The sequence below is a fragment of the Melospiza melodia genome, chromosome 7, assembly GCF_035770615.1.
Source record: "Melospiza melodia melodia isolate bMelMel2 chromosome 7, bMelMel2.pri, whole genome shotgun sequence".
Classification (NCBI taxonomy): domain Eukaryota; kingdom Metazoa; phylum Chordata; class Aves; order Passeriformes; family Passerellidae; genus Melospiza; species Melospiza melodia.
The window spans coordinates 13,097,560-13,122,539 of NC_086200.1; the positions used below are offsets into that span (position 1 = coordinate 13,097,560).

Here is a 24,980-nt window from a genome sequence, read left to right on the forward strand (position 1 = left end):
ATGTCGGTGCTGGACAGGCAGCCCCCAGCGTGCTCTGGCGGCGGGCCCGCCTCACGCCGCGGGCCGGGCAGCACCTCCAGCAGTCAGGGCAGGACGGCCTCCTGCGGCTGCTCGTCGAAGGCGCTGACCTGGGGGGACACGGAGTGGACGGGGTAGGGGCTGCCCTTTCAGCTGCCCCCGGGAACAGCTGAGCCGCCCTGCCCACCCACTCACCTGCCCGTGCTTGCTGCTTTCCTGGAGGAAGCTGCCCAGAGCACGGTGCAGGTCAGGAACGGGCAGCCAGAGTTTATGCTTCACGTTGCTGGATACGGAGGAAGGGGCATCGAATTTACCCTCAGACTTGAGGTGCCCTAATGCCCCGTGCAAGGTGCCCAGGCTTGGTGCTGGACCCCCCCGCCTGCCCCCGGCACAGCCCTTTACCTGTAGAGGGAGGGGAAGGTGCAGCGCAGCCCCAGGAGCGCTGCTGAGAAGAGCAACGGCACCACCGTAACACTGGGGATGAGCCAGCCTGCATCGGAGGAGGAATGCCGGAACTGTAGCCTTTCCCAGAGCCACCATCTCTGAGCCCCTCGCAGCCCCCTGCCCCGTGCCCCCCTCCCCATTTCCAGCACTGTCCGCCTCTTGCCGTCAGCCGTGTGGCTCCTGAGGCCACAGCCTCCAGCCCTGCCCCTTACCCGCATCGGCCACGGCATCATCCACAACGGGTTTGGGCCCGGCGCTCCAGCTGCCCCGGTACCACGGCCCGCTGGGCTGGGCCCGCACCTGCGCGGGGTAGCGGGAGCCTGGCCGCAGCTCCAGGACCTCTTTCCTCGCTGCTCGCGGAACCTGCAGGACCTGCGGGGCAGAGCCGAGCTGGAGGCATGGCTGCTGTGGGCTGGCACCAAGGGGCGGGTCCCGCTTGGCCCGACCCCGCGCCTGCCGTGTGTCAGCAGCGGAGGGGGGCAGCGCTGCTCAGGGTCTCCTGGGCAGGCCTTGCCTTCCAGTCATGGCTGTTCTCCATGGCATAGCGTGTTGCCTTCTAGATCAAGGCAGGCGACCTGGTTCTGAGGTACAGCTCGACAGCCCACTCTCCAGGGCCGTTCGGGCCAATGACATACGCAGACACCAATGTGGTGGACGGTCAAAAGGCGTTTATTACTTCTTCTCATGGGGTCTTATAGTCTAAGGGGTCTCTACATCAAAAAGGGGTTTGTCCTTCTTATCTATGGTTAGTAGGGAATGGAAAAGTACTGGGTAAGGAGTGGAAAGTTGCTGACTTTACTGTTAGTGGGGCCACATTCCTATGTTAGTTTCTTATCTATGAGTAACAGAGGGTCTTATCTACGGGAAACAGAGGGTCCTGGCTTTCCGTAACATCGCGACAACTTCCGCAGCGCCTCTTCCCTAACTACCACAATAGCGGACCTGGTAGTCCAGCTGCTCTGCAGGCAGCTCCAGGGGTGGCAGCCACTGCAGGCTCAGCCGGCCCTGCGACACTGTTGCCTGCACAAGCTGTGGGGCATCTGTGAGCACTGCTGGTGTTGGGGATAGGCATTTGTCGCTCCTGTGAAACGGGACATGGGACACTGTGTCCCCTGTGAGCCAGGCAGGGGCTGTGGTGGCACTGGGACTCACCAGCCTGGTGCAGCCAAAAGGGCTCCCTAAAGTAGCTGAGTGTGGGCAGCATGTGGGTCCTGGTGACATTCACCAGGACAGAGATGGCACTGCCAGCCTTGGGCTGGAAGGTGCAGGCACAGGTGCCCTGTGCCCCCCTGCTCACCTCCTCGCACTGTTGCCATGCATCTTCCCTGTGAGAGGAGTGGGGAGCCAGTCAGTCTCACCAAAGCATACCCACAGCCAGCATTCCTCCTGCTCTTCCCCAGGAAAGCTACTGCTGCTTGTAGTTGGAGGTGCAATGTGGTGAGGGGGTATGAGGTAGGTGGTGGAAGGGCAGGACAGAGCAGGGCATGGGCAAGGGGCCCAGTGTGGGATATTGGGACACAGCAGGACCAGTGGTCCCTGAGATGTGCCTGCATGGGTGCCACCTGCCTGCCATGCCCCTTACCTTGTGCCAGCCCCGCTCGGAGGTGGTCGGTAGAGGAGCTGGTGGGAGCTGTGGGGCTCTGCAGGGTCCCAGCTCCACTCGCAGCGCACGTGCCGCAGGTAAGGGGTTCTGCAGCACAGCCCGATGTCTCCTGGGCAGGGAGAGCCAGGACAGGGAGGGGGCTGCTTCCCCTTGGCCCCCCAAAACTTGGGAGTCACACCTTGCCTACAAGAGGACCCCCACCCCCTGCAGCCCCAGGTGTGGGTGCCTCCCTGCTGTTGCTGCCAGCACCCCTGCAGAGGGGATGGCTGCTCACCGGAGGAGTGGGGGGTCTCTGCAGCCAGAGCCTGTGCCCAGGGCCCCCAGACGCCGTCCATGGAGGTACCATCAGGCTTGCTGCGCACCTGGATGTGGTGCCTCACCCCTGGCTCCAGGCCCCGGAGCACCACCCAAGTGTTGGCCTGGACCAGCCTCTGCAGGAGAGGGGCCAAGCTGAGGAGCAACTGCAGGCTCCAAACCCCCCTGCCCATCCCTGACACCCCTATGTACCTGTCCCAGTGCTGCTCATTTCAGAGGGTGCTGCCTTGGTGGAGAGAAAAATCAATCTTCTGCCTTTCAGGGAGCTTCACCATCCAACACCTGGCTGGGTCCCATTCAGAGGTCCTGTTTTGCAGACTTGGTGAGGTTTGCTTGGCAGTTACCAGCGGGGTGAGAACATTGTTCTGAATTGTCCCCCATACTTCATGCACGGTGTGTAGGGTAGGTATGTGCTTGTTCATCTCCATGTGTGCTCAGGGTCTGCCTTCATTTCTGGTTTAGACCTGAGATTTCCAATGTCTCAGCTGTCTGTAGGATCTATGGGTACATGCAGCTGTATTTACTGGCAGGTCGGGTATCTGAAAATCATCTTTGAGTGTGGAGCCTTTATAATGCAATGTGCAAATGCAGAAACTGAGACACTAATGATGTTATTTTCCAGTCCCAGTCTCTGCCCAAGCTGTAATTCAACACTGCAAATTATTCTGTAGACCTGAGCTTGTGTTTTCTGTTTCCTGGCTGAGTGCTTCAACTGCTGGTGTTGCTTTTTTGAACAGGAGCACCTGACTCTTTTATCTTTATCACTTGTGCCTTTATGATTTGAAAGCATTCTTTGCTTTAATTTTCTAGTCAAATGGCCTAAAATCAAAGCTGTGGGCATTTTAGAAGGGTTAAGTAGAACACTTAATGAAATTTTTATTTTAGGCCTGCAGTAAGCAGGTCTGAAGCCAGAAATTGGTGCCAGAGTAAGTGCCTTTCTATGCTTGTACTCTCCTGCTCTTCCTGTACTTCTATGTTCCTCTGGACACAGTGGGATGTGTTGTCATTTCCTGGGACTTCTGTTGAAGGCAACTGGTTTTCTTTTCAAGGTGATTCTTACGTTTCCCCTCATGGCTTCCTCAGGTGACCAACCTGCATTCCAAGGTGTCCTGCTCTGCCATTGTCACTCTGGGAGAGCTCTCTTTGACCTTGAAGGACATGGACTCTGAGGTGGATGAGGTTGCTCGGGCCCTTCTCCAGATGGTGTCCAGCTCCCCAGAATTTGTTCAGAAAGCAGCCAGTCAGACCCTGGGGATCATGGTGGAGAATGTGACTCCTGCACAAGCAATGACTGCTCTCATGGACATGGGAGTCAAGTAGGTTCTTCTTTTAGTGATGTTCTTCACCATCGTGTGTGTGGGAGGGAGAAGGGATGAGACAGAGAATGGGAATGGTGGGAGGGAAGGGTCCTGTATCCTGCATCTTCTGTGGACTCAGTGACTTGATTCTCCAACCAACCTCACTTCTGTCCTCTCGTCACCTATTTCTGCCCTCCTGCAGCCCATCAGTTCTCAGAATCACAGAACTGTAGAATATGGGGAGTTGGAAGGGGCCCATCAGGACCATCGAGTCCTGCTCCTGCCCTTGCCCAGAACAGCCCAAGGGTCACACCAAGTGCCTGAGATTTTTATCCAAATGCTCCTTCAACCCTGTCAGGCTTGGTGCTGTGATCACTGCCCTGGAGAGCCTGTTCCAGTGCCCAGCCACCCTCTGGGTGAAAAACCCTTTTTCCTGATATCCAAACTAAAGCTCCTCTGACTCAGCTTCCTGCTGCTTCCTGCAGTTCTCCCAGTCTGTCAGATTTTCCTAGATGTGGTGACTGATGGGGAAGGGAAAGTGCCTGCAAAGGCCAAGGATAGAGCCTTGTGCTTTTGTGGGCAGAGGGACAATTGCAATTGCAGCTGTGAGCAGTGTTTGGTATTTCACAGCTCTAACCACAGAGGCCCTGGGAAAACCATGTCTCCTTGTGATGCCATTAACTTGAGAAATGAGGAGGGTCCTTGCCCCCATGGAGCACATGGGGGACAATCTGCTGGGTGTGGCACAGCCTGCACAGCAGGTGCAGCTCCTGCCAAAGGAGTCTGGTATGACTGTCCTGGCCTTGGAGCTCTGCTTTCTATTAAAACTGATGTTTCATGTTAGCCTTGAGATGATGGATCACTTTACAGGCACCTCCACAGGCTGACAGCCATGGCACAGTTGAAGCAAATGCTGCCTTAAATGTTGGTGCTGGGCCTGATAGTTCCCAAGAGACACTCTCTAGAACAGGACAGCCTGGCTAAACTGCCTGCCACCCTTTCCTCAGATTTGCAATAGAGTAAAACATTCAGATGGATCCATTGCCAAGCCCCACAGAAGAAACAGGCTGCATTGCTGGATATTCTGCAACTTCACAGCCTACAATGTGTTTTCCCTGCATTTGTTGTTTTCCAAAGTTCTGCAGATTTAGGGATAAATGGGTGGAAAGAGCCTCAGTCCTGCTGCAGCTCTGTGTAGTGGGTGCCCTCTGATGGGTCAGCATCAATTGTCCTTAATTTTTAAATTATTCATATGTCATCTATTTCTTTAATCTTTCTCAGAGTAAATACTGTGAAAGAAACTGAGTATCAGACAGTGCAGGGAGACTGAATTCCTCCCTCTTCCGTGCAGGCAGGCCTAGTGTGCAATGCTACCTTTGTGTTTAGCTGAGGACAGAGCCTTGTGCAGGTGTCTGAAGGTGCAGGGAGAGCCCAGGCTCCTTCCCCCAGCAAGGGCAGGGAGCGGCTCTGGCCAAGGCCGGCGCTGCCGCTGCTCCTTGTCCCTGTGACCAGGGTTTGCTCTCTCCTCCCCAGCAGCCGCCCCGCCCCGGTGCGCGAGTGTGCGGCCCAACTCCTCCTGTGCCTGGTGGAGAGAATCGGAGTCACCCAGCTCGCAGGCACCCCCAGGGCTGAGAGGCTGCCACACGTGGCAGGGAAGCTTGCTCAGGACTGTCACAAGGACACAAGTAATGATCTTCATTTCACCTCCCAAAACAGGAAAACTGTTTTGTGTCTGGATATAAAGGTGAAACCATACAAGAGTGGAAACTAAAGGGAATATGAAGTTACCTCACGGTGTGAATAAGGGTCATAGAATCATGGAATATGCTGAGTTGGAAGGGCCCATCAGGGTCATCGAGTCCATCTCCTGGCCATGTGCAGTGACCCCAAGAGTCACTCCATGTGCTTGAGAGCATTGTCCAAACTCTTCTTGAGCTCTGTCAGCCTTGGCACTGTGACCACTGCTCTGGGCTGCCTGGGCAAATGGCTGTACTGGGAAACCTGAGGCTGGCCAGCAAAAAGGAGCATTGCCACCTTTTTCCTGTGGCTTGAAGGATTCTTTACTGAGATCCAAAGATCTCAGATCAGCCAGTCCAACAGTTTTGTTGGGTCTTAGGTGCACAACACAAAGCCAAAGTGTTGGCTAATGTTCATCGCTGAAGGATCCCAAACATCCATTTCTCATTAATTTCAGACTTTGCTAGAAATATTTCAGGGGTCTTTAGCCAACATATTCAGTCTTTCTAAACTTGTTCTGAAGATTTCTAGAACGCTGTTATCTGTGGCTCAGTGAGCTCCACATTTTTTTTTGAAGACAGCTGTGGTTTCCTAGTGGCAAAATCAACCCAAACCACCAAAATTCCTTTCCTTTGGTGATGAAATTCCCATGAATAGCTGCCAAGAACACCAGAGCCACTAGCTGTCCCTGTGCATACCCATAGTATAGAACAATCAATAGGATGCATGAGGTGTTTTGTCCTGGCTTCCCTGCCAGTTAAAGAAAGGTAAATTATTGTGCAATGGCAGCAAGACACTGCTAATAGGCTCTGACAACAAAGCAGATGTGTTTTCCTTGTTCCCTGGGATGCTTTGATGCCACAGAAGCACACCCCCAGTTTCAGAGTGAAATGGTATTTTTCTGTTGCCCCACATTCTCCTCTTGCCTCTTGTGTTCAGCTGACAGCACTGTGCAGTGTCAAGTGAGGTAAATCTCTCTCTTTGCTGAGTAGGTAATGCCTTCTCGTGCAAGATTGCACCTGATGAGTTTAAGGTATCAGCCTCTTCTGTTAACACACTTCCTTTGTTTGCTCACTTTTCTTTTGTTTCCTTCCTTCCTGCCTTCCTTCCTTCCTTAGGCATTATGGACAGGAGATGGTGAAGATGTTGCTGAATCATCAACAATTTAAAATGCTTTTGGAACAATCTCTTTCCCCCCATGACCTGGAAGATATTCTGACAAGAATTAAGATGAAACTAAGTGCTTGGCAGGAGAAATGTCTCCTTTGCGCAAGTATTGCCACTGCTAATATGAGATCAAACATACCCAATCTATCTTTAGCCCATTCCTCTTCTGCTGAATCATTTTGCTCCTGGGAATGAGCTGTTAATCCTCAGCCTGTTCATCAGCAGACCACAAAGGAACTGATATTATTAGGGGAAAAGTGGGGTTTTGAATATTTTCAATATCAATCACAAAGAGGAAAGGGAAAGAGGAGAAAATGGGTTTACATTTAAGCATAAGCCCCCACCATGCTCTCCCTACCCTGCCCCCTGTAAAGCAATTAAGTGAGAATTGTGCTTCTGAAGATAACAGAGTCTTTGCAAAGGACACTGGAAGTAGTAGTGCCAAGAAAATTCCCAAATTTACAAAAGATGTCCAGGTCAATCCTAGTTACTACAATTACTGTCTGTCTTTTGGGAATACTGCCCTGCTGTCCAGCCATGTGGGGCTGGAAGAAGCTTGGTGAATTCAGCAGCTTGGTGAATTCAGCAGCATCCAGTGGAAAATCCTTTGTTTGTTTGGGAGGGGATTTTATATTTTTACTTGACATTACAGAAGGGAGCCTGCCTTTGTGCAGGCACAGGGAGAGTGAGTGTTGAACCAAATCAACTTCCAACACAATGGGCCAAAGAGACCAGTTTGTTCTGCTGCTTCCTTCACAAACACTCATTGCCTGCCAGTTTGCATTATTTCCATTTATGCTCAAGACTAAGGAATTTGGGATTTTAGACTGCTGCTCAGTGTGGCAGCACCCATAACCTGCCTTGGGCTATTGAAAACAAAGAGTTGGCTTCACTGAAGCTCTGGTCTGTTTCCATCTGTAAGTTAGGAAATGTTTCCCTAAGCCTTGGTAGCAGTGATCCTGGTTCTAACTTGTGTTTTAAACAGGGAATTTCCTGGTTTATACTCTAAAGATTGATGGGGTTTCTCTGTGTCTTTGTAGGGGATGGAAAACCAGAAGGCTGAAGGCCCCTCTGTCAAGGAGCCGGTGAAGGAGAGGAACAATGGCTCAAAGGAGCCCCAGGCCACATTGTCTGCTAGCAAACGGTACTGAGCACTTTTCTTAGATGTGACAAAGCACATGACAAGCTTTACATGCCTCTTCCTCAGGAAAAACTTTCTGGCAGAGATGACCAATGCCACAGATTGTTTCCTTTCCCTACAAATGCTCTAGGATAAAAAAATGTCTACTTGTGCATTGTGCTGAACACAACTTCTCTGGAGGGGTTTCCACAGAAATGGAGAGACAGACACCCATTGGTTGCAGCTCAGACGATCCGGTGCATGGCAAGGGCAGTGTTGTGGAGGCTGGGAGAGGGGGCCAAGTTTCTGCTGCCTGACTTGGGACAAGTAAATTCAAACAGGGCTTTTTTTTCATCTGAGTGTAGACTTTTTTAGATGGGTGTTTTGATGAGGAATCTCAGTCTGGAAGCAAGATGCCATTCCACAAAGATGCAGTTCTCATCCGTGTGCTTTGGCCTGGCTGAATCATGGTTTTCTTACCCTCAAACAGTACCAAGTTTGAGTAGTAAGTAGCAAAGCAATTCCTGAACAACTTCAGTCAACAGGTGTCTCAATGTGTACTTTTTGTCTTGATATTCCTGTCCTTATGTAGTTTGCTTGGTGGACAGCATGTTTGGTTTATTTCCCCCTGTGCTGCAATCAGCATTTAAGACAGGAGTTGCTCCTTGCTGTCTCTTCATGGCAGTTGCAGAGCTGCTTGTACCTGTTCTCCTCTGATAGCAGAGGGGGTTTATTTAGCTCTGTCCTGCTCAGCAGTGGCAGGGAAGTGACCACATGCCTCAGTAGCACAGCTGGCATCTTCCTGTGCTCATGGAAGAGACAGGTTGATCAGGAGAATTGTTCCCAGTGGGGTTGTTAAGCTGTGCATCTGGTCTCTAGGGAAGCAAATGAAATGTGAGTGTAGTTCTGAGATGTCTGGCTTTTGTTTTTATCTCTGTTACTGATTTTCTGAATCCTTCAAATATGGCCCTGTTCATCTCTTCAGATGCATCTGAGCTACTTTTCTGGATTGTCATGCCTGGTTGCAGAGACACTTCTCCAGAGTGATGAGTTTCCTTATTCTATGACACACACATCCCATATGAGGAGGCATTTAAACTTGGCAGTAGTGTCTCTCTTTCTCCACAAAGCAATGTGACCTGTGTGCCCTGGCAGCCATCTGAAGATAGATCAGATGCATCTCATCCTTGGTTTTCCTGAGTGAGCAGTGGTGAGAATGTCACTGGCAGATTGTCTCCTGTGATGACTGTCATGAGGTCCATGTTGTTCTTCAGACCCTCATGACTTTCCAGCTTGAAATGACATAATTAGGAAAGCTGCTCAAGATGTTTTGCTCACATTTAAGTGAAGATATTGTCTGTGGCTGCAGCTCTCTCCACAGAGAGCAGTAGGCACAACTTTCCCAGGCATTGTCCTGGGGAAGGCTGTGAGAAGATCAGAGAGATCAGAGAAAAGAATGAGAAACAATTCTTATCTTCACTTGCTGCACCTGTTATTGTGAACACGTGGAATGTGTTATGGAGATTTGTTTACCAAAGGGTGATTTCTTAATTGGCCACTGGTGATGGTGTTTTGGATTCAGTTGACCAATCTGGTCTGTCTGTATCAGACTGTCTGTAAGGGCGATGAGTTTCAGTATAGTATAGTATAGTATAGTATAGTATAGTATAGTATAGTATAGTATAGTATAGTATAGTAAAGTGATGGATCAGCCTTCTGGAATCATGGAGTCAATGCTAATTATTTCCACCATGGGTATGCCATGCTATGATAATTATCACCACCAGGTCCTCATTTGGTTTTATTTTCCAGGGTGAAATCTCCCTCTGAGGGACACCTCCTACCCTGTGCACAAGCCCAGGTCACGTCACCTCCAGCTGTGGAAGAAACAGAGCTGCTCCAGAAGCTTTACCATCTCCTGGAAGCCAAGGGGTTTCAGACAAGGATGGAAAGAGTGGAACTCCTCCAAGACGTGTGCAAAACCAGCCCCCAGCTCATCTCCACTAACATTGCCCAAGTATGTAGGGTATCTTTACTGCTCCTTTCCTTTAGCTCCTTTCCTAAGCCTGTAGCAGCAAAGTTAAATCAGTGTGTCTTGGCAATCTGTCCTGGCTGTTTGGGACACGCTGGTCCTTCTTACCCAGACAAATGTAATTCAGGTCCAGGCTTCAGGACAAGTTATTTCAGTCCAGCTGTATTTGTCTGGCAGGTGCCTATTGATGCTGTTCATCAGACGATGGCAGAATTTTCTGCTGGTGTAACTGCTGCTCTCTCCTACTCCCAGCTGGGCGAAGTGAAGGGAATCCAGCCCCTGAAAACATGGCAATTGTTCTCTAGACCAAAAATGGGTTTGCATAGGGAAGAGAAGTATCAGACTGGGATGGTTTAGACCGCATTGGTTTTTTTAAAGATTACTTCTATATACTCCATCTTGTCTTACACAGGCACAGCTCTGGCTACTCATTTCCACCCTTGTTCCTATTCCTCTTGGCAAAGACAGTGCTCACACTTCTTGGTGGATCTTTTTTTCTCTTTGGAAAAGGAGGAAAACAGCTAAGGACCCATCTCTGCCTTCTCCTCCCAGTCACTGCTTTTTCCATTTTTCCAGGGAAAGGTGCCTGATAATGAGGCTGTCAAGGGACTGAACTTGCTCTAATGAGAGCTGTACAGCACATTACCTTTCAGAAGTCTACCTCTTACTTAGAGAAATGGTCTGGATCCTGGAAGAGTTGATCAGAGCTCTGCACTTCTCCAGACACTGGCCCTGAGATAAACAAAAGAAAACTTAGATCTCCTCCAGCCATGGCAAAATCATAATTGCCCTCAGTACTTGAGGCAACTGTATAGAAAACCGGGCATTGTAAACATCTGCTTCCATTCAAAGCAAAGGTAGTCTTTAGCATTAATAAATGGAATTGATTTAAAGATTTTTAGATGGAGAGAAATACCATAGGAACTATTCTGTCCCCAGCCAAACCTCCTAAAACAGAAGAAAATCTTTCAACCAGCATGAGGCTGCGCCACCATTCCAGTGAGTGGTCCACAGGAAAACAGTGAAATTGTGCAAGCGAGTGCTGACCTGACAGAAAGGATCACTTTCATCTGTGACATTGCTGACTGCTACAGCTACTCTTCAAACAAGGACATTTGAATCTAGCTTTCACGTTGCTTGTTCTCTTCACAGATTTTTGATTATTTTGTCCTGAGAATATCTGACAGCCACAAGGAAGTGAAGCAGAGGGTGCTGGACGTGCTGGCTGAAATCACAGGAGCCCTGAAAGATGCCTTGAACACGGTGATCATTGGTTTGGTGGAAGGAATAACAAAGAGCCTGAACTCAAAGGATCCCAGGGTTTGTGGGGCATCTGTGAAAGCACTGGAAGAATCCATTGCTCATTTGGGTAAGGCTGAGCCCTGGCAGGGACTCTCCTCACCTTCGTCTCTGTCTCTCCTGCACAAGAGAGCGCTGAGTGCCTCGACAGCTGCTCTTGTCTGTGGAACACTGCAGCTGACACCCACCAGAGGCTGTGCAGGTGCAGTCCTTATGCACCATCCCCAACAGGCTGGAATGGGATCAGCATTTCCCAACAGTCCCAGGAGCCCTTGGCTCTGTGCTGCTTGTCTGAAGAGCAAGTCCTGGACTACAGCTCTGCTACAGTTCAGGGGCAAAGGGGGTTTGGAGTTTGCTTGGGCCCCGTCTGACTTCCCAAGTGAACAGCTTTGATGTTGGCATGAAGGGACACTGACCCATCAGAGCTTCTGCCGAGCAGCCACCTGCAAGGCTCTACATTAGAGGCATTAGCTGCCTATTTTCCACTTTTCTTCTTTGTCTTCTATGTTCAAAGGGGAAATTGTAATTCACCAAAGTCCATTTCTTTATATCAAACAGGTATAAACCCAGCTGTCAATGATGCCTTGCTCCACATGTGCTTTTGCATGGGGCAAAATGGCCACAGCAATTAACTACATAGGCAAGGGCTGCTCTAAATTCCTTTGCCACACAAATTTCTGTCAGCTCTGAGAATGCTGCACTGGGGAAATATGCCTGAAAAAAGGAGTGTTGAAGAGGCAGGTCTTCAAGGGAAGTTTCCACTTTCTCCTCCCCAGCTGCTCTGTGATCTCAGGAACTGCCTGACTCAGTGCCTTTCTGTGACCCAAGTATGGGGCCCTTCTTTTTTGCTCTGGGTTGCAAAACCTTTTCACTGCTTCCACGTTACTGAACTCTTGAGGTCCCAGATGTGAAATGTTTCAACACAGCTCCTGATACAGCAGACAAGTTTGGATTTGCAAATGTGAAAGGAGAGCTTTTCTTTTGGAATTTAAAACCCTGCCAAGTAGGCTGGAGGCAAAGAAGAAAAGGATTAAAAAATCCACAGAAATGTACTTTATTTTATAAAATGGTGTTGGCCCTGCCCTTTCCCTCCCCACTGTCCTTTCTCCTATAACCTGAGCAAAGTGAGCAGAAACGTGTGTTTCCCTTGTAGATAAAGTGTCACTGCTGAAAGGGTTCAGCTACCAATGGAATCACCTGAGTGGCCAAGCCCTGCTGGATGTCACCGAGCGTATCACAGGTATGGCCTCCCCTTCTGAGCCCAGAGCTCTTCCCAGGGAGCATTTACAGGGAATGCCTGTGAGCAGACAGCAGAGCAGCTCCTCCAAACCAGGAGGTGCTGAGCTTGTCCCTGCTGCCCCATGGCCAAGGCAGGTGGGTTTGGCAGGTTTTCCCTGGCTGCTGCAGAGCTGGGCAGCACCTGAGATGGGGGCAGCGCTCGGCCTGGGGCTGAGCTCTCACTGGGGCCTCTCAGAACCACCTCCAGCAAAGGGAGGGCTAAAACTGCCCCAGCTGGCTCCTCTCTGGGGAGCTCAGGGACATCTGTGATCTTTGAGGGGAAATGGTGGCAAATGCTGTTTCAGGGCATCAGTTTGTTTTGTCCTCACAGAATTCTTGTTTTTCTCTTGGAAAGTTTTGAGGCTGAACCTTGCAGACCCTGGGGGTCACAGCTTAGGCCAGAACTCAACAGAGGTACCAGAGGCACAGGTTTAGTGCAAGGCAGCCTCTGGGGCACAGAGACAGAAGCAGAGTGCTGAGGCTCCCTGCCTGTGCTGTCACAGGGGCCTTGGACTGAGCCTTTCAGGGTGTGCAGACAGTGTCTGCCTGTGTCAGCGCTGCCCAAAATGCTACAAATGCAGCTGATAATTGATTCCTCAGAGGAGCTTGCTGTGTCAGCAATAGACAAGGAATGGAAAAATTATAATCTCAATATATAGCAGAGAAGATGATTGACAGCCTTGCTTTAACTTGGGCTAAATCCACTGCTAATTATGCCAACATCTTTGAATGCAAGGTTTAAAACACTTTGTGTCTTCATTAGGAATCTCAAAAGGGCATGTTCAGCAATTGGGAATGTCAAAGGCCTTTTAAAGAGCATTTGAATAAAGTAGATCTTCAGCAATAGGGAATTTAGTTTAGCAGTTCTTTTGATCTCTTTTTCAAATAAAGGAATTAACCATAAATTAGGACTACTTTAGAAAAAGCAGATGTTCTCTCTGAGATTTAGTAGGAACAAAGAGCTGTTCCTCATGTTCAGTAGTCACCAATGTCTTTAATTACATTTAAACTCAAATGAATTTCCATTTTAAAATGGGTACCATAACCCTTTCCTGCTTAGCAGAATTGGTTTTGGGTACTTGCAGGAGCTGTTTCAATATTGATGCCTGCTGATGGATTAACAGCATAGAGAAAATGAAGTCTCTTCCACCACAGAATATTAAATGGCTGCTAGATAACATTTTGTCTGATCAGAAAATGAGAATGGTCTCGAGAGCATTTCAGGTTTTTTTTTTCTCTCAGCCAAATATGCCACGCAAGAGGCCTGTTGGTAGTAAATATTTGTCTGTGTTTGATATAGTTCAGTTCAGAAACTGGGCAGAGAGATTTCAGAGACAATATGAGAAAACACTCGTGTTTTGGTTACATTTCAGTCCCCTGTGTGTCATTTTTCTTTCTCTATGCCCCTATTTCAGTGGACATTATAGGAAAAAATGCCATTAACATTGAGAGGGGAAATAGCAATAAAATGTGGAGATGCCCAAATGCCAAGGCAATGGCGTCTGGGTAATTCTCTCAGATACCCTGAGGTTTGAAACAGCTCTTTGTTGGAAGCCCCAAAAGCATTCTGCCAAAGACCCCAGCTGGTCACTGATGTTTCCCATCCAGCTGTCAGGCAGCAGCCATCTCTGGTGGGCTGGAGTTTTGAGGTGTGTTCTAATCCTGCCCTTTGCTGTGTGTCACTGAGCAAAGGGAAGAGCCAGATTAGACATTTGGCACTTGACATCAAAGTTACAGAAATGGAATCATCCCTTTTACTAGAAATCTCTCCATTTCCTTTCTATGGTGTATTTCCAAATCTTCAGTGTGGGTTTAGACGACTTCTTAATGGAAATCAAAGGCAATTGGACATTTCATTCATTGTTCATGCAGAGATTGTGAAATAATTTAGTAAAGGTAGGAAGTCTGCCACAGGGCCAAGGCTCTGGTTGGAGCAATTAGTGCTGAGGGGTTGGTGGTTCTGTTCCCAGGATGCTCAGCTGCTTTGCCTGTTTCTGGACCAAGGGGCTCTGGGTGGTATTTTGCTGCTCTTGGCCAGAGAGGCTGGCAAGAAGCAGAAGCAGAGGCAGATCCCTGTTTGCAGTGAGGCTGGTGGGTAAGGAGCTGTGTCTCTGTCCCGGCAGTGCTTGTGCAGGGGGTTCATGCCAGGAGCCCTGAAGTTGCCCAGCGCGACGCCCTGCCCGTGCTCTGGCCCTGCCTGGAGAACAAGGCGCTGCCTGTGCGGAGCGCCAACGTCCGCACCGTGGCCACCAAGCTGGCCTCTGCCCTCTGCAAGGTGATGGGCACCCAGCTGAAGGAATGTGCTGCCAGCAAGCCTCCACATGTGCAGGAAAACCTCTCCAAAATGCTGGGCTGGTGAAGGCGAGATGTTCTCCAGAAGGCTGAGGAAGCACTGAGTTGGACACCTCTGGATTTGCCTTTTGAGCTGTGCCAAAAATGACGAAATCCTAAGGAAGGGTGTGCATCTGCCCCTGCTCTCTCCATTGCCCTTCCTACTCATGGCATGGGGGGCCTGAAGCAGCTCCAGATGGAGGACAAGGTGAAGGCAATCATGGCTCAGCCTCACACAGAGGTGAGGGGGGAGCTGGGCCAATCTCTGCTGGGAGGAAGGGTCTTGTGGCAGCCCAGAGAGGCTGTGCACATTGCCAGGGAACAGCTGTGCCCTGCATGTGCCCCTGCAATGAGCTGTGCTGCTGCCAGTGCCCCTGGAGCCAGGGCTGCTGAGCTGTGGGGCAGGCAGAGGAGCAGGAGGGTGCGTGTGCAGCTGAGCCATTCCTGGGGAGCACAGGGCTCTGGGCTCCCTGCTGTCCCAGGGCAGCCCAGAGGCCAGGCTGGGCCTGTGCCAGCTCTGGGCAAGTGGCTCAGGGTTTTGCCCTGGCCTGCCTCAGTGTCTGCCAGCAGGAGCATGTTTCCCTGTGCAGCTGTTTGGACATTTCCAGGAAATGTGTCCCATGAAATATGGAGCTTCAGCTGCTTTAGGTTTGCATGGTGGCCTCTGTTAAAATTTGTGTCTCCATTTTGCAGATCTGACTGGTTACAGTCTTAAGGAGAAGTTTTCTCTGGACACTTCTGATGTTCCCTCACCCACAAAGTCCTCACCTCCCAACCAGAAGAGCTCTCTTTCCTCCAAGCTCAGGAGAAGCTGCTGCCTGTATGGAGAGTGTTTGAAGAACAGGATTGATGCATTAGGCTTCATAGTTACAGCTGTACATATGTTCTGATCTTTAGATGTAGTTTTGAATTAATGTGTTTTGATTCTCTCTTTTAGTTTTGATGACATATTTTTAATTCTATATATTTTATTTTGATGATAAAAAAGAATAAATCAACAAAATTGAAAAAACCAAGAGGAGAATGTGAGACCAGGACCTGCCAGCCTAGAGATTATGGGAGTGCAGCTCTCTCAATGTGCCAGTGTCCCACCACATCCTTTCCTCATTGGGCCTCTCCTCTTCCTCTTTGGCCATCTTTTCTTTGTGTCATTTGTGCTGCTCTTTTTTACTTGGCATTACAACAGGGTCACCTGTTGACCTTTTTGAGGGACAATGGATCCAAAAGATCCTGTATAGTCAAAGGTTTTCTACCTAGGTGTGTTCTGTGCTCACCAAAGGCCTGAGCAAAGAAACCAAGAGAAGTGTGTCCAAATCCCAAAGCTTTGCTCCTTTGCAATCTCCCACAGATCTGGCTCACAGGTGTCTTCAATCACAATTCCATAGGTAAGAAGAGGTCATGGATTTCACTGGGAAATGATGCACTGCTTTGGCAAAGTCACCTGTATGTATATTTACCCGGGACAGCAGTGCAGCTGTGTTGTTTGCCCCTTGTTTGCAGAAGGATGAGTACACTGGGAGGCCAATAACAAGTGACAAGGGTTCCTCCAATCTGCACTGCAGCCTGGGTGCCATTCAGCCCAGAGCTAGGGGATCATTTGTTCCCATGGACCAGTGCTTGCCAGTGGAATGAATTCCTGCACAGCTGGAAGAAGCAATTCTGGATTCAGCTCCAGCTGTTGGTGGTCTGCATGATCATTGACAATGCCGCCCTTCCAGAAATTATTCTGCCATTTCCTTTCATAGTCATTTGAAGCTTTAAACTTCACATTTCAATTTGCTTTGCCTTAGGGTAAAACAATTCTTGGCCCAGTGCAAGCTGAAACCTTTTGACAGCAAAGTCCTCATGGTTGACAGCTTCTGATGTTACACAATGTCACCTGGCTGCATGTGTTTGCTTAGCTCTGGATCTAGTCCCAGCCTAGTAAAGCCCAGGCAGGGTGGCACGTTGCAGGGAAAACTGGTCCATGAGCTTACGGGGTTGCCATCAGCAGCGGAGTGAATGTGCCCTTTGGGGACTTCTCTGGAGACAAAATTAGGAACCTACTCCATGCCACAATATTCTCTTAGATCTTTCTGAAACATCCTAGAAAAGGCTGTGAAACTTCACATCTCCTTGCACTCCCACTGTTTGAAGAGGGGCATTTTTGTCCCTCCTCAAAGTCATTGCTCTTGCACATCAGAAACATGAACATCCACCAACAGGAATGATGCATGGTCCTGCTGCTGCTGCTGCTGCAGAGCACTGGGCAGTGCAGGCCTGGGTATTACCAATATGAGCACTTAATCAGCATTTCATGCTCCTTCAAGCTGTCCAGATCTCAGGGCTTTTTGTTTCAAAGCAGCCACTGCACCATCTCTAGGGAAGAACAGGAAATGGGAAACAGCGACTGCCAGCCTTGCAGGGGTGTAGGGGAAAACCTGAAGCGTCTGCATCAAAAGATGATTTGGAAGAGTGTAATGGCCAAAGCAAACGCTTCGTTGGGACAGCAGGACCAGTTCTTTACTGCATGCTTGCATGAGGATCATTTGGGATCTCCCTTTTCTGTCTCATGTAGAAAAGGAGCTCTTAATAATACCATGCTACTTAAACCAGATTGGGATGTAGCTCTGTAGTGGTTCACAATGAATCAGACGGCCTGGTGTGCCACTGCCAGCCCTGGTGAGCCTGCGAGGGACTGTAGTGTATCCCATGCCTGTTTTACCTCCACGCAAAGCTGGGTTTTCCTTATTAGTGTGGAGTAAATACAAGAGTAAATAAAATGGACAATTAAACTGGCCACTTTGGAGGATATGCTATGTCAGTCCTGCACCTCATGCTCCCAAGGCTTGTTACTCATCATGAAATATTTTAACAAAAAACCTCTGCTCTCATGTTACATCTGAATAAAATTGCACAAGATCATCAAGAATTCTGCTGTCAGGAACAAGACAAGAGCCTTCCGACACTCACTTGCAGCTGTCCTGGATTGCTGCAGCCCTTTGTGAAAAGCTGCTGCAGACAGAGTGTTTGGAGTTGGTTTGGGCCTTTATGAAAGATCTGTGGAGCAGTGTGCAGGGCTCTCCTGGCAGGAAACTGTTTTTCCCAGCCCAGGGACACGGTGCCGGCAGGAGCGGAGCGGCCCCGCTCCCAGCCCGAGAGTCTGTGAGCTGAGCCACGCCGGGGAGACAAGGCAGCGAGGGGCTCCAGCCCAGCTGCTTCACTGCCCTGCCCGCTCCATGGAGCTCTGCCACGGGAGAAAGCCGACGCCGGACGAGCCCCCGAGCTTCCATCAGCTGCTGGAACTGCTCCGTGACAGCTCCCGTTCTTCCGAGAGAGACCCCGGCGCCTTCTTGTGACGCCTGTCATGGGGGGGTTCTGTCTGTTAATAAACTGTTGGGGGTTTTCCACTTTCATCTATCAGTAATAATTTCCTATTGCTGGAAATGGACTGTTGGAACACTTCAGAGGAAATGATTTATTGCACAATATCCTGTTTGAAGTTGTCTGAGACTGTGTGAGACAGATGGCTTCACACAGGAGCATCCCCAAGGCTGCTGAGGGGAAGGCACAGAGGAGGACAAACCCAATATTTCTGAGGGAACTCCTTGACACAAACCCAACCTGAGTTGTCAAACAGCAGACCTGATGTTTCGAGACATGGGCCACAGGGGAAACCTTGCAGTGTGTTTGGTCCAGGCTGGGTTATGCTCGAGGCAAATGTGTTTCAGTGTGTTGGATAATACTCTTTTTTTGACCTAGAGATGGGGACACTGAGAGGTGTTTTAAAAACTTTTATGCAATTTTCAGTCTTATGAGAAGGCTGAGACAATACAGATGTTATAATTCATGCCATCACAATCAGAAGCCAACTATTTCCTAATTATAATACATTATAATTAGTTTTTTTGGTCTATCAGCCTTTTGCCATGCCACGTTGTGAATGCCTTAAAGCCAATTATTAAAACTGCCCCTTGTGGGTCCCACTACAATGCATCTTTCATAGCTCTGTTTTTCCAAAATCTTATTTGCAAGGCCATCTTTTGGAACTTTTTTTCACCTCCATTTGTCTCTCAACAATATCTGTCCTATTCCATGGCATTTTTAAATTAGCATTTCTTGTCTCAAGGTTTATATACAGATTCATACTCTGTGGGCATTCTACTAGGCCCTAAAAGATTTCTAGATATCCATTTCCCACATCAGTGCACTTGGCTCCTTCTCTCCTCATTGTGCCTGGCAAGCACAGGAGCCCAGAGCTCCTGCAGAACCCATCAGAGCACTCAGTGGGAGCAAACTTGTGTCCAGTCCTCACCTGGAGCTGCGGTGCCCAGCATTCCACCACACTGGATGAGGAACTGTTCCTGCTCTTTCAGAAGGAGCTGAGGAGCTTTGGCCTTTAGATCAATTGTCTGCAGGCTCCTGCAATGCCTGGTGCTGCTCCCTTGCCAGAGGCACCCCAGCCCAGGGGGGCACATCTGGGCTGCTGTGTCTGGCTCTGGGGCTCCCTGTTCTGGGCAGTGAGGAGGAGCTGCAGAGGCTCTGCAGGACTGACAGGATGGGCTTTGGGGCTGGCAGGAGAAGCTGAGGGACCTGGGCTGCTGGAGCTTCTGAAGAGGAGGCCCAGGGCTCCTCCTGCAACTGCTCCAAGGGTGGCTTCAGAGAATCCCAGAATCAGCAAGGGTGGAAGAGGCCATGGAGATCATCAAGTCCACCCTGTGCCCTGACACTGCCTTGTCTCCCCTGAGACTCCTCCAGGGTAAACAACCCCAGCTCCCTCAGCCACTCCTCACAGGACTTGTGTTGTTCCAGACCCCTCACCAGCCTTGTTGCCCTTCTCTGGACACGCTCCAGCCCTTCCATGACCTTCTTAAATTGGGGGCCCAGAACTGCAAACAGCACTCGAGGTGCTGCTCAAGCAGTGCTGAGCACAGGTGAACAATCACTGCCCTGCTGCTGCTGGCCACACCATTCCTGATCCAGGCCAGGAACCATTGGCCTTCTTGCCCACCTGGGCACACTGCTGGCTCATGTCCAGCCTGCTGTCCATCAGTCCCTGCAGGTCCCTTTCTGCCTGGCCGCTGTCCAGCCCCTCTGGCACCTTGTTGAGGGAGGAATGCAGGGAGGGAACGGGTCCAGATCCAATCCTTCCTGAAATGTGGGGTTCTCTGGCACTGCCAATTCCCAGATCTTGATATTTCCGTATTTTGGCACAGCCCAAGTGCTGCAATTTGCTGGCACAGAAATCCAAAACCTGTGGCAGCTTCCTGCTACTGGTTCTGGCACCACCCACATCTTGTATTTCCTGCACCAGAACCCAGATTTGGAAGTTTCTCAGTGCCAGCAGAATCTGGCAGATTTCTGTCTCTGCCAATGACACCACCCAGATCTGGTGTTTGCTGGCAGTGCCAGCACCCAGATCTGTAAACTTCCTGGTGCTGGCACAGCCCAGGTCTAGCAATTTGGTTTTAGCTAGCTTAGGAAAAGATGTTCCTTGGACTGTGACTTTCCTTTTTCTTGGAACTGTTTAAACCTGCTCTGGACTGAAAACCCAGAAAAACACCAGCAGCAGCTTACACCTGTGGCCCACCGAGCTCTGGGACGCTGCATTCCAGAACCAGAGGGACTTAGGAGAGACCGAGTGAGCCAACTACAACCCACAAAAAGGACTTTCTGAATTTGCCATCTCTTCAGCACTGTCAGAGGTTTTATTTAATATTATTCATTTTTCATGCTTGTGAATATTTTACTTTTTAAATAAACTGGGGTTTTTTCACTTTTCTCAAGGGAAGTTTTTCCTGAACTGGTAGGGGGAGGGGCTGCTTGACCTTGCTTTCTAGACAGACCCCTTTTGGAGGTTTCCTCCCAAAATTTGCCCTAAACCAGCACAAACAGTCACAATGAAAACTGCACCAGTGGCATAATTTCCTGGTAGCAAATCTTGTGACAGAAGCTTGACCTTGTTCTCCATGAGAGATTTTTGGGAAGAGCAGACAAGAGAAGATTCCTGGAAAACTCAAACAGCTTTCCAGAAGTGAAATGAAAATGAAAGAAACAATCCATTATGTTTTCCTCTATTAATTTCTGTGCTCCCCTTTTCCATGTTGCACTACTTCTCCATCCCAGTAATTCCAGATGCATAGCACCTGTAAGATCTGTGACTTAGTGATTTTTAGACACTGTAAAATATCATGAGCCACACGGAGTTTTCCTTCCTCTGTTTTTACAGGAAACTAACGCTGGAGGTGTACATGCAGTGCTGGGGTCAGGTAGGAATCCTACCCCAAGGGAAGGTGGCCCGACAGTGTTTGCCCCTCAGCAAGGACAATGCACAGCAGCGAGCGAGGGGATCGCTGTGCCAGTGTGCAGGAGTCAGGGCTCTGCATCTGGGCTCAGCACTGCAAAGTTCCCGTGTTTGGGCAGACGGAGGGGCTGTCCCCGGGGCGCGCGGGGCTCGAACGTGGGGCTCGTGGGGCGAGCGGGGAACGGACACGGGGACGAACGGCCCCGGTGCTTCAGTTGCAGCGGCGGCAGCAGCGGCGGCAGCAGTGGCAGCAGCAGCAAACAGATACTTTCGAACACTCTTTCTCTCTTTCTTTCTCTTTTTCTTTATTTTTCACTCCCTTTCCCGCTGTCGGGCACCCTTCTCTCGGGGTCCCTTGCCCGGCGTCCCTCCCCTCTCCCCGCCTCCCTCTCCCCTGCCGGGCTGGGCCATGCCCCCGGCCCGCCCCCGGCCCCGGGCGGGGCTGCCCCGTGCCCGGCCCCGGCCGTCCCGCCGCGGTCTCGCCTCCGCCCGGCTCTGGCCGTGCTGGCGGTGGCGCTGCTGGGCGGGCATCAGTGCCTGGGGCCGGGGCGGCATCGCCGCCCTTCGGCTCCGCCTGGCCCGAGCCCGGCCCCGGACCCGGACCCGACGCAGGCTCCAGTCCCGACCCCGGCCCCGGCTCCTCCCGGGGCCCGCGGAGCACACACGCGGCGCGGCCGCTCCCGCCGCTTCCGCTGCGTCTTCCCCGGCCCGAGCTCCGCCGCTCGGAATCGCGGCCTCCGGCCCCAAGCCGCCGGGGCCCGGGGCGGGTGGGGATGCCGGGCCCAGGGCGGGTGAGGGGCGCTCGGGGGCCGTTGCTGGCCCCGGGCCGAGCGCTGACAGCCGCGTCCCGCCCGCAGGGACGGCGCAGGAGGCCCTGCAGGAGCGGTACCGGCTGGGATCGCTGCTGGGACGCGGCGGCTTCGGGAGCGTCTTCGCAGCCACGCGGGTCTCGGACGGCGCCCCGGTGAGCGGCGGGGCCGGCGGCGGGCGCAGGCGGAGGGGGCGGAGGAGGAGGGAGGAGGAGGAGAAGGTCGGGGCGCGGCGGGACGGGCGGCGAGCTCAGCCCGCTGCTCTCCCTCGCTCGCAGGTGGCCATCAAACGCGTGCCGAGGGATCGCATCCGGCACTGGGGCGAGCTGGTGAGTGAGCGGGGCCAGCGGCAGCAGCCGGGCCGTGCCGGGCGGCGAGGAGCCGGGGCCCGGCAGGGTGGGAGCCGCCGTGAGCCCTGCGGGGAGAGCAGGCGTGGGCTGAGCGGGGCATGCAGAGCATCCCGGGCTGGCTGAGGGCTCCCAGAGCCCCGGCACGGCCTCGGCCCCACTGTCGGCGTCGTGCTCCTCCCGCAGCCCGATGGCACCAGCGCACCCCTGGAGATCGTGCTGCTGGCCAAGGTGTCCTGTGGCTGTGGCGGTGTCATTCATCTCCTGGAGTGGCTTGAGCTCTCCGACAGCTTCCTGCTGGTGCTGGAGCGTCCGGAGCGGTGCCAGGAGCTCTCGGGTTTCCTGGCGGAGCGGGGGTTCCTGCCGGAGGAGGAGGCGCGGGGGCTGTTCCGCCAGGTGCTGGAGGCCGTGCGGCACTGCACCAGCTGCGGGGTCCTGCACCGGGACATTAAGCCCGAGAATGTCCTGCTCGACCTGGCCAGCGGGCAGCTGAAACTGATCGACTTTGGCTGTGGCGCCTTCCTCCAAGACACAGCCTACACCCAATTTGCAGGTGAGCCCTCGCAGGGGGTGCTCCTGGGCATCTCGTGGCCCAGCCTGGGTGCAGTACCAGGGCTTCCCCCTATTGCAGCCGGGATGGGATTGATGCTGGAGCCGAGTTGATTTGGGTGGGGTGTGAGGGCGGCCAGCTCCCAGCCCTGCTGACAGCCTTCAGCACCCACTGTGCCCTGCGCTGGGGCTGGAGCTGGGGCAGCCAGCCCAACACAAACCCCCATGGGGGCAGCAGAGAGGGGGGTCTGACCGCGTGCCCCGGATGGTTTGGTGTGCAGGCGAGGAAGGACTGGACTGCTCCGCTCTCCTTGTCCGCCTTGGCTTATTAACATTTTTGGGGGCCGTGCAGGTGGGGAGGAGAGTGGGTTTTCTCCACTACTGGGTGGGTTTTTCCTTTGTGTGTCATGGTTGGGCTTTCCCAGGGTTTCTGCTGCCCTCTTCCAGCACCAGTGGCTTCTTTTCCAGCCGCGAGTTTGTGCACAAGTCCCAGGTGCTGGCGAGAGGGCAGCACTCACCCCGTGTGCCTCTGGGGCAGCCCCCACATGCCCAGGGATGCTGGAGCCAGGCTCTGGGAGCAGCAGCAGCCCCCTGCTGAGCTGTGTCTGTGTTCCACAGGAACCCTGTCCTACAGCCCACCAGAGTGGATCCAGCACCAACGCTACCACGGCGAGGCAGCCACAATCTGGTCCCTCGGCCTCCTGCTGTGCCACCTGGTCATGGGGAAGCACCCGTTCAGGAGGGGCCAGGAGATCATCCGGGGGCGGATCTTGTTCCCACGATGGCTCTCTCAAGGTGGATCCTCATCTCTGGGCACGGGGGAAATACCAGTGCTGGGAGACAGCAGCGGGCTCATGGGCATCCCGCTCTGGCAGCTGCTGAGCAGGCACATGTCCTGCCCTCCTGCTCTCCTCCAAACAGAGCATCCATGGGGAAGTTTAGGCCCAGCTCTGGTCACACCCAGCATGACCTGAGCATGGGAACAGGAGGGCAACTTCTCCAACTGACTGGTGATTTCTGGTTCCTCTCCCCAGAGTGCCAGGATATCATTAAGAGGTGTTTGTCCATGCAACCCTCGGACAGGCCATCCTTAGAAGAGCTTTTCTGTCATCCTTGGGTGAAGGGTGTTTCCCTGCCCTAGAAGACTGAAGAAATCCACATGCACAGTTGGATCCAGGGGCCTGGCAGGTACCAGCTCCACGCATCTCTTGGCAATCAGTGGCAAAGCAAACCAGGCTGGTTTTGTCCTGCCTGTAGCTCTGAGCAGGGGTCAGCAGAAGGGAGCATGCAGCTCTTGGGCTGGAGCTGAGCTGGAGACCCGGTGTGACAAGCACTGGTGGCCACCATCTCCCTGGTTTTGTTGGTATGGTTCATGGATGGCTGGGGCCCTAGGCAGAGCCCTGACAGCCTGGTCTGACCCCAGGGATGGAGAAGGAGCCCCTGGAGAAGCTGTTCCAGGTGGGGCTGCTGCTGGAGACACCAAGGACAACCTCAAGGATGATAATCTCTTCCTTGGCCTGGCCAGCTGAAGATGATGGACTTGGATTCTGGCACCTTCTTCAAAGCCAGGCTCCAGGTCCAATTTGCAGGTGAGTCCACAGGCAGGGGGTTGCTCCCAGATCTGGGCATGGCACAGCTGGGCACCAAAGGTTCCCCCTTTGCTGGGGCAGACGCAATGAATTCTTCAGTCAGCTGCCCAGCTGCTTTTTGGCTCTGGGCAGCTGCTGAGGGCTGGGTGTGCCCTGGCTGGCTGCAGGCTGGGCACGTGTCCTGCCCTCCTGCTCTGCTGCCAAAGGCAGCAGGATGAGCAGCTCTGGGCACCGCTCTGGGCACAGCCAGCATGGCCTGGGCACCGCAGGCCTTGGCACAAGGGCACAGGAGCCCTCAGCTGACGGGCGGTTTCTGCTTTCTCTCCTTGCAGCCGGGCTCTGCGGGTGCTGAGGCTGCTCTGGGCTCTGCCAGGGCTCTGCTGGGCTCAGCCCTGGGCCCAGCTGGGCTGGCTCTGCCCTCACATTGCTCTGACAGCTCTGCATCAGACGAGCCCCTTGCGAGCACAGCACCTGAGCTTTCTGCTTTGGCAGGTGAGTGAGACTCTGCTGCAGGCCCAGAGATTGCAGCTGGGGACACACATCCAATTGGCAAGGACCCAAACTCTCCACAGCCCTGGCTGAATGCCTGGATCTGTACAGGGTGTTTTCTGTGTCCCATTCTTCCTTCTTGACTGGCTGGGATTGTGCAATTGCACTTTCTTCCTCCTCTAGCAGTGCCACGAGTGGGCCAAAGCTGGCAAGTTGGCCGTGTTCCTGAGGCAGTGCAGTCTGGAGCTGGTGGATGGAGAATTGCCCATCTG

At 52.2% G+C, this 24,980-nt stretch overlaps 1 protein-coding gene across 1 annotated transcript; it reads left to right on the forward strand.

Moving 5' to 3' along the window:
• LOC134420883 (serine/threonine-protein kinase pim-1-like) lies at nt 1-23,771 on the forward strand. The gene is made up of 7 exons (XM_063161293.1): nt 1-152; nt 20,851-20,890; nt 21,326-21,889; nt 22,013-22,063; nt 22,268-22,634; nt 23,249-23,425; nt 23,665-23,771. Exons 1-7 carry the CDS (start codon nt 1-3, stop codon nt 23,769-23,771), a joined length of 1,458 nt encoding a protein of 485 aa, XP_063017363.1.
• Nucleotides 23,772-24,980: the final 1,209 nt, after the last annotated feature.

Coding starts and splice junctions, on each gene's coding strand:
- LOC134420883 (XM_063161293.1), top strand. CDS start 1: ATGTCGGTGCTGGACAGGCAGCCCCCAGCGTGCTCTGGCGGCGGGCCC. Junction 22,064..22,267: donor TCCGGCACTGGGGCGAGCTG/GTGAGTGAGCGG, acceptor CTCCTCCCGCAG/CCCGATGGCACCAGCGCACC. Junction 23,426..23,664: donor CCCACGATGGCTCTCTCAAG/GTGGATCCTCAT, acceptor TCCTCTCCCCAG/AGTGCCAGGATATCATTAAG.